The sequence below is a fragment of the Lethenteron reissneri genome, chromosome 42 (genome assembly GCF_015708825.2).
Source record: "Lethenteron reissneri isolate LAM-NWPU_2019-01 chromosome 42, ASM1570882v1, whole genome shotgun sequence".
NCBI classification, from domain to species: Eukaryota; Metazoa; Chordata; class Hyperoartia; order Petromyzontiformes; family Petromyzontidae; genus Lethenteron; species Lethenteron reissneri.
This window is the reverse complement of record NC_083820.1, coordinates 13,012,955-13,022,481: the sequence shown is the minus strand read 5'-3', so window position 1 is coordinate 13,022,481 and position 9,527 is coordinate 13,012,955. Positions and strand designations below refer to the sequence as shown.

The following is a 9,527-nucleotide window of genomic DNA, read 5'->3' as shown; positions in this document are numbered from 1 at the left end:
ACCCTTAATCCTAACCCAAACCCTAACCCCTAATCCTAACCCCTAACCCGAACCCCTAACTCTAATCCCTAACGCTAATCCTTTAAACGCGTCTCAGTGAGATGAGTTGAATCGTATATGGCTCGACTCTGTCGAGTAGAGTCGCAGGGCATCCACCAGTTGCTTGTGTGACTTGTGGAACCGGGGCGGCATTTTGCATTGAAGTCAATGTGTGTGATTGTTGCCGATTTGAAGAGCACTGTTTGGGAATGCAGTGCGTTTCACTATTTCAGCACCGAAGTTCACCAAATAGTCAATAATGTAAACGTATGGGACAGCTTGGGATGTCAATGTAGTAGTTTGTTACTTGAAAATCCGAGAATAAATGAAGAATTGCGGTGCAAATCGGCCGTAGAGATTAGTTTTTTTTTTTTACCGGCGCTTGACGTGTTACGTGTGCCCTCTGGTGGACAAGTGCAGTACCACAAGCATACAAATTCGTGGTTACGTCTGCTATGTGGTGGACATGTGCGTGTGTGTTTTTAGTGGGGGTGTGCTTGTGTGTGTTTAGTGGGGGTGTGAGTGTGTGTGTTCAGTGGGGGTGTGTGTGTGTTTTAGTGGGGGTGTGAGTGTGCTCGCGTGGAGGAGTGCGAGTAGATGGCGGCGCCAGCAGAATTGCTCCGTTGCTATGGCACCACAAGTGTCCATGATGGTTCAGTTATTTAGCGAATGTCCATGTTGGGTTAGGTTATTTAGCGAGTTTCCATTGTGGTTAGGTTATTTAGCGAGTGTCCATATTGGTGTGTATGTTGAACTTCTTTCACACCATACAGAGCCAACCATGCTCATTTGAGGTGTGGGGAAAGGACAACAAACTAAGCACAAAAATTTTGCCAAAAAATGGCATAGGTTAGTATTCCGATTTGCTTTTTTTTACTTAAATTTTCGTGGTAAAATTTACCACTTTTAATGTAATATATAGGATATTTAGGCTAAACACAACCGATGAATGCACTTTTTGTTTTAAAATACAGCCGTAAAAATGTGTTGAATTTTTGCAAAAAACGGCATAGGTTAATATTCCGATTTACTGTTTGCAACGTGAACATTTCATGGTGAAATTTTCCACTTTTAATCTAATACATAGCATACTAAAGCTAAATACAATGAAGGAATGAACTTTTGTCGAAAAATAAATCTGTGAAAGTTGGGTTTATTTTGTCTATAGAACGGCACAGTATGCTGATTTACATTTTATTCTCGAAAATTTAATTGATGAAATTGCCCACTTTTTGATGTAATATATAGGAGACTAGTGCTAAACACACCCGAGGATTGCACTTTTATTGAAAAATAAAACTGTCAAAATTTGGCCAATGTTGGCCAAAACGGCATAGGTGAGTATGGCGATTTTCTTTTTGTGGGACGTGAAAATTTCATTGTGAAATTTTACACTTTTAATCTAATACATAGCACAATGCGGCTAAAAACAATAGAGGAATTAACTTTTTTCCAAATATAAAGCGGTGAAAGTTGGGCTTATTTTGGCTAAAAACGGCATAGGAGCCCTAACCCCAACTACCCCAACCCTAACCCTCAACCATGACCCAGAACCCTGACACTAACCCCTAACACCGTATCCCTAACCCCTATTCCTAACCCAAACCCAAACCCTAACCCCTAATCCTAACCCCTAACCCGAACCCCTAACTCTAATCCATATGCCTTTAAACGCGTCTCAGCGAGATGAGTTGAATCGTATATGGCTCGACTCTGTCGAGTAGAGTCGAAGGGCATCCACCACTTGCTTATGTGACTTGTGGAACCGGGGCGGCATTTTGCATTGAAGTCAATGTGTGTGATTGTTGCCGATTTGAAGAGCACTGTTTGGGAATGCAGTGCGTTTCACTATTTCAGCACCGATGTTCACCAAATAGTCAATAATGTAAACGTATGGGACAGCTTGGAATGTCAATGTAGTAGTTTGTTACTTGAAAATCCGAGAATAAATTAAGAATTGCGGTGCAAATCGGCCGTAGAGATATGTTTTTTTAATCCTTTATATTAAGTTCACTTGCTTGCTTGCACGCTTACGACCGTGCAAATCTTTTGGTCGTTTTTTAACCCACTTCCCGTGATCCAATCGAGCTGACATTTTGCACACAGACTCGTTGTGCGTGACAATTTCTTTTTGTGAAAATTTTTCCCAAAATTTTACTTTTTTTAAATTTAAAATACCAATGTGATAAAAATGAAACTCTTACTCAAGAAAAACAAAAATGAATAATAAAATAAAACCGGTGCCACGCATATAAAGGATTTATAGTGAAAAACTTTGTTTTTACTGGTTAATTTTACCGGCGCTTGACGTGTTACGTGTGCCCTCTGTTGGACAAGTGCCGTACCACAAGCATTTAATTCGTGGTTACGTCTGCTATGTGGTGGACATGTGCAGTGTAGGCCAACACAGTACGCCAGCAGTTGCCGCTGTCAGGCGTCACCCCGCACATTCCCCGTAGTTGTGAGTCGCTGCTGCTGCGGCGTCCTGGCGTTAGTCCCAAGCGCGGTTGGCTGCAATGAAGCCGTGAAGGTTCTAGATTTGAAGCTTTCGTGACTGCAAGGATTCATACTCTTAGTTCTTTCGGTAAAGTCACGTAGGTAAAAATGAAATTAAAATTTATAAAAAATAAAAACAATAAAATCACGACGTTTCGGAGGCAACACAAGCTTCCGTCTTCAGGTGAAACTGTCACAGCAAAACATCTGTATCAAGTGAAGAGAAGTCACAAGAGGTACGACCTTATATACTGCTGCTGGAACTACGCCTTTGTAATATAGATGGCATATGTAGATAAGCCAGCTAGGATTAAGCCACCTTTTCTTATGCTGCTGGGTGGGTAAATGAATTAAATCCGAAAAAGAAGAGTACTGTTAAACGCTGGGGATGTTAACACTCGGTAAACCCTCTGGCTACCATCAAAGGTTTGTACACGAAACCATCTATATATATAAAATCGCAAATCTGTCTGTCTGACTGTGTGTGTGTCTGTGTATCGGACCATACGCAGTTTCATTGGACGAAATGTCAGGGATTTGCGAGACACGATTGGTCCGGCGGTTGCCCCTGGCAACGGGTAGCGACGCATTCGCCGCGGGGTGGACGCCATTTTTAATTCCCGTTAAAAATAGGCGCACACATTAACACGCGACTCTGAGGTAAATTCATCAAAGTTTCACGTCCTCTTCACTCCCCCCCCCCTCACCACAATATGTGCAATTACTATTATAGGGTCGGTAGATTATAAAATTATAGCGATTAGACAGTATTATTGTAGCGCGGGGGGGGGGGGGGGGGGGGACGGCACCCGTACCCAGCCTCAGCCGGGTGGGCAATTTAGGCGAGGCCGGAGGCTCTGCACGGTACTAGGCCTCGACACCCACCACGCGACTCTGAGGTAAATTCAGCAAACTTTCACGTCCTCTTCACTCCCCCGCCACCCCAATGTGTGCAATTACTATTATAGGGTCGGTAGATAATAAAATTATAGCGATTACACAGTATTATTGTAGTGCGGGGGGGGTAACGGCCCCGGTACCCATCCTCAGCCGGGTGGGCAATCTAGGCGAGGCCGGAGGCTCTGCACGGTACTAGGCCTCGACACCCCACCACACTTTAGGCCGTACATACTACTGCACAGCGGCCGTGGAGATCGTGGCTGGGGGGGGGGGCAGGGGTAGCAGCCCATCTGTGTATATATGTAAGGTTATTAAGAAATATATTTTTCACCCGGGCAACGCCGGGTATTTCTGCTAGTTCAGATATACAAACACAGACATAATTTCAACCGTGATGATGGGTACAAACTTAGTAATCATTGGAAAGATGTTATCAACCATGCAAAAAATATTTAATTACACATTTTTGGACCATCTTATCTGACAGGCACTATTTTACTTTACCGAGTATTTACATCCCTAACGTTTAACAGTACTCTCTTTATTGTCAGCCAACACTTGTATAAATATAGCCATTTTCGTTCCTTTTCTATTATGTACATCCACAGTGACTTGCTCACAAACACGTCGTTGACCACGAGTACCCCGTCCCTCTGTTAGCCCCCCCCCCCTCCCGATACGTTCCATTCATTGGCTACCACATTCTGATAAGCCCCTCCCCTCCCTGCCCCCTTAACTGGTACTTAAGAGCTTACATCTTGAATCCCTCCCTCACTTGATGCAGCAAATCTGTCTGTGACGGTCCCACCTGATGACGGAGACTTGTGTTGCCTCCGAAACGTCGTGATTTTTATTGTTTTATTTTTATTAATTTTAATTTCATCTTTTACCTCCGTGATTTTACCGAAAGAACTAAGAGTATGAATCCTTGCAATCACGAAAGCTTCAAATCTAGAATTAATACCCTCTACGGGGAGGAATTTCACCTGTCTGTTAGAATTTTTAACAGACGAGACAAGAAGTCACAGCTTCTCAAGACGCTGGCCTTCCTCAAGAGATGCCGCGATAACAAGGTAATACCCATCGCTTTCACACTCACATCTGCTGCTGTGTCCTCACCGAACTCTAAACAGATTTTACTTAAAGCTAGCCTATCACTAATCTCGGAGAAAATAAGGTTACTCCGAGTTGAACTCGATAATTTAGACAAGACTCTCTTACAAACACATTTAATGTTGACACAAAAAATGTCCCCTTCTGATTGGAACCACGTTGACAACATGACTTCTGCTTCTGCTGACTGTCAACCAAATGCAAAGCCAACCTGATTTCTAAATTCAACCTCCTATCTAAGAAGAAATCAGAGCCACAAATCACAAAGCTGGATGTCAACAAGACTGTTATTAATCAGAGTAACATACCAATTTCTGACAATCTGAAAACGGTACTGGCCAAAGGACTAAATTTCGCTGTCACCCCTAAATATATACCAGTAGAGGATGTCATTTCTCAGGTTACTGTTGCCCTCAGAGGCATAGGATACATCCATGCAGATGTAGCAAGAGCTGAAATAGCCATGATTCTTAAGAATGCTAAGAAACCCACTAGTAACATTAGCAAAAACGAACGCTCTGAACTCGCGAACTTAAAAAAGAGAGATGATATAGTCATCCTCTCGGCAGACAAGGGCAATGCCACGGTCATCATGGATAAAGAATCATACAACAACAAAATCCTGGACCTACTTAATGATAGTAGTTACTCCAAAATTAAAAGCGATCCTACTAACAGCCTAACGACAAAAACCAACAGGATCATCACTAGTTCGACTTCCCTAATCAAACCAACTAAACGTCCCTCTCTAAAACCCTCGGCGGCAAGACCTCCCAGACTCTATGGTCTTCCCAAGATCCATAAAGAAGGCACCCCGCTACGACCCATCGTGTCAACGATTAACTCCCCTACCTACAAACTAGCCCGGTTTCTATCACATACTCTGCTTCCCTTCACAGGCAAAACCTCTTCGGCAGTACTCAACTCAACCCAACTAGTCTTTTTGGTCAAGGACATGGTACTATCTCCTGATGATATCCTCGTCAGTTTTGATGTAGTATCTCTGTTTATCAAAGTTCCAGTGCCTGACACCTGAACAATAATTGAGGACTTGGTCCAACATGGATTGAATTCGGATGTATCTGCACTGGTTAGGCATTGCCTCACCAACACTTATTTTACCTGGAATGGCACCTTCTACAAACAGAATAAGGGTACCCCTATGGGCTCCCCCTTGTCACCAGTGATAGCCAACATGTTCATGGAAAAGTTTGAATCAGACACCATCCAGACATCCACCCTGCGTCCTTCCCTGTGGAAGAGGTATGTGGATGACACTTTCGTCATTTGGCCACATGGCCTCCCAGCATTGAACCACTTCTTGGACCACATCAATTCCAGACATCCATCCATCAGATTCACCATGGAAGTTGAGAAAGATGGCAAACTACCATTCTTAGATATTCTGTTTGAGAAGAGACCTGACGGATCCTTGGGACATTCTGTCTACAGGAAATCCACCCACACAGATTCCTACTTGAAACCGGATGCCCACCACCCATCTCAAAATAATTCTCTCATCAAAACGCTATACCACAGAGCTCATGGCATTTCTGACCAACACCACCTGGCCAGTGAATTGAGACATGTACATCGGGCCCTCAGGATGAACGGATACTCTGAACGCACCATCCACCAAGCTGTTTCTCCCACCATACAGAAACAGCCACTTGAAACGCCGATCAAAACTGTCACGTTACCATACATAGCAGGCGTGACCAAAAAGATCTCCAAAATTCTAAACAAACATAAGATCCAAGTCCGATTCAGTACAGTACATAAAATCCGTGATCTAATTCCATCTGTGAAGGATGTCATCCCTGACTTGCAATACCCTGGAGTCTATAAACTGAGTTGCAGCTGTGGTGACTGTTACATTGGGGAACCGAAACGTCATGTCTCTGATCGTGTCCGCGAGCACAAGTCAGATTTGAAACACGGCAAAATTGAGTCGTCCGCCGTTGCCGATCACCGCTACAGCGCGGTGGGCTCTCATGAGATTGTTTTCTCCGAGACTAAGGTGCTCAGCAAACCCTCTGGCTACCATCAAAGGTTTGTACACGAAGCCATTCAGATATACAAACACAGACATAATTTCAACCGTGATGATGGGTACAAACTTAGTAATCATTGGAAAGATGTTATCAACCATGCAAAAAAGATTTAATTACACATTTTTGGACCATCTTATCTGACAGGCACTATTTTACTTTACCGAGTGTTTACATCCCTAACATTTAACAGTACTCTCTTTATTGTCATCCAACACTGGTATAAACATAACCATTTTCGTTCCTTTTCTATTATGTACATCCACAGTGACTTGCGCACAAACACGTCGTTGACCACGACCACGAGTACCCCGTCCCTCTGTTAGCCCCGCCCCCCCCTCCCGATACGTTCCATTCATTGGCTACCACATTCTGATAAGCCCCTCCTCTCCCTCCCCCCTTAACTGGTACTTAAGAGCTTACATCTTGAATCCCTCCCTCACTTGATGCAGCAAATCTGGCTGTGACGGTCCCACCTGATGACGGAGACTTGTGTTGCCTCCGAAACGTCGTGATTTTTATTGTTTTATTTTTATTAATTTTAATTTCATTTTTTACCTACGTGACTTTACCGAAAGAACTAAGAGTAAGAAAATGACTTTCCGGCATGTCACTGCAGTTTGGCTGTAACATCCAATCCATTACCAGATAGCAATATTGCGGGGTATCTAACATCGCTTTCAGTTCTTTCTTCTCACGAATTAAGACATCGCTTTAACATTAAAGTGGCGTGCCTGCAAACTCATGTCACACAGCTTTGAACACGCAACGAAAGTTAATATGTACAAGATAAGAACTCGATTTACTGCATCTTCCATTGATGTCAATGACTATGATTACAGTAACGTGTCGTGAATCTGCGGAGTATGAAAAAGCAGAGTGGTGGCAATGGAAGATATGATTCCAGCGATCGCTTCTATGTACTTAGCGAACCAGTAAGTACGAGAAGTGCAATGACCACGATGGCCGTGGATGCTTTCCTTTGTGCCCCCTGAGCCAGACCCTCCCCCTGCACCCTGGGACCCCTGTGGTGACCCGAGACAGGAATGCCTGTGGGGCACACGATGCTGGTGTTCAGCGAAGTCCAGGGCACCTGCACCTCAGGGTTTGTGACCATGCCTTGCACCTGTACAGGAGGAACATATGGAGATGAGTGATAGTGAGTTTGCGGATTCCAGTAGATTCCATTAACATTTGCTTACACATAGATTGCAGTGGACTGCATTATGTTAAAGAAACATCCCTGAAGATGACATCACAAAATTATTTATGCATTTTATGTAAAACCGAAATATTATATCTCAGAGCTGGAATATGCTGAATTAATAAACCAAATTTAATGTTTTGTGCAGTCATTGGTCACCAACTAGCTCCTCTTGAGAACCCGACACAAAATTTGGTTTGGCATAAGAATTGGGTGGATGCAAGGGTTGCGTGATTATGGGGTTCAGGCGGACACGGGACTGACTGGACAGAAACGACATTCGGGCGGACAGACAGAACGTTCGGGTGGACACGAGATTGGTCAGACAGACACGGGGTTTGGGCAGACACGGGTTTGGGCAGACACGGGATTGGTCAGACAGACACAGGATTGGTCAGACAGACACGGGGTTTGGGCAGACATGGGATTGGGCAGACACGGGATTGGTCACACAGACACGGGATTGGTCAGACAGACACGGGATTGGTCAGACAGACACGGGGTTTTGGCAGACAGACACGGGGTTTGGCCAGACAAGGGATTGGCTGGACAGACAAGGAGTTTGGGTGGACAGGACTGGGCGGACGTGGGCCTCAGTGAGTCAGAGAGAGCTACTCACAGACCACTCCTCCAGCTCATATTTGGAGCATCGGATGTTAACGGGCAGTCTCAGCACGAGCTGGTTGAAGTGGCGGCGCTGGCGGCGGCCCCAGCGGAAGCGGTCCATGGCCTCCGTGAATGTCAAATTGCGGTACTGCATGGGATCCTTGATGAGGAACGGCCATGTCCTGAATTGTGGGCAGCAGAACAGGTGCCCACAGTGCATTGTGTTTGGTACAATGGTAGCCAAGAGCAAACCATTTAGAGAGTGCAGAGAAAGCAGTCACTACCTTGCCTTTCCTATGTGAGATCCCCAAGTGGTGGCATGACAGAGAACAGCAACGTCACTACTTGTATCACACAATTCCATTAGTCTATAGGCTGGTTGCTCGACTACGTACATAGTACTTGGTGCTTTGGATATCTGCATAAGGGGCCACATGATTCTGCACTCTTTGGAAACTCTCTGGCAGTTTAATTAATGAGTCATGCATACAATAATCGTGCAGCTACCTCCAAAGTGTTTAAGTTGTTGTCCTTCCCCGAACCTCCGATTATCAAGGTTGGCTATGTATGGCACAAAATAAGTTCAACATACATACAAAGGGTGGAATGTTTTAATAATGTTTTCATGATTTCAGAAAACTTCTTTTCTTGAGGTCAATGCTGATTTAAATAGGTGCATGGACTGAGGGAGGCATTTCTAGAATAGATGTGACATGATGGCAAAGTTAAACATGGTTTGTTATTATGGCTCCATAGTTATACTTCACCAGTCCTGTAAGATTTGTTTTTGTCTTCTGAGAATGATGATGATAATGACATTGGAAATAGCCCTTTAGAAGGGGGGCAGCTTTTTCACTGGTGTTATTATCAGATAGGGTTGATAGACATGGGGGAATATACACAGTGCAGAGAAGACACTCACGTGACTGGCTTGTAGATATCAGTGACGCCAATGAATGCCAGCTGCCCATTGATTTCGGGCAGGCTCTGGCAGCGGGATAGGTTGACGCGTGGGTAGTAGAGCACATATGCGAGGCACATCTCGTTATGCGTGCTTTGACCACCCTGCGACGCACAAGAACACATTCACACACACACACCATGGAGGAATGGAATTT

At 44.4% G+C, this 9,527-nt stretch overlaps 1 protein-coding gene across 1 annotated transcript in view; it reads right to left on the bottom strand.

The window, feature by feature from the left end:
• Positions 1 to 7,123: 7,123 nt before the first annotated feature.
• Positions 7,124 to 9,527, bottom strand: part of MOXD1 (monooxygenase DBH like 1) — a 36,179-nt gene continuing 33,775 nt past the window's right edge. Inside the window, exons 11-13 of the mRNA XM_061569178.1 lie at positions 9,332 to 9,474; positions 8,423 to 8,591; positions 7,124 to 7,725 (exon numbers count right to left, since the gene is read on the bottom strand). Coding sequence (XP_061425162.1) covers positions 7,516 to 7,725; positions 8,423 to 8,591; positions 9,332 to 9,474 — 522 coding nt within the window. The 3' untranslated portion in view covers positions 7,124 to 7,515. The remainder of the gene's footprint in view (positions 7,726 to 8,422; positions 8,592 to 9,331; positions 9,475 to 9,527) is intronic.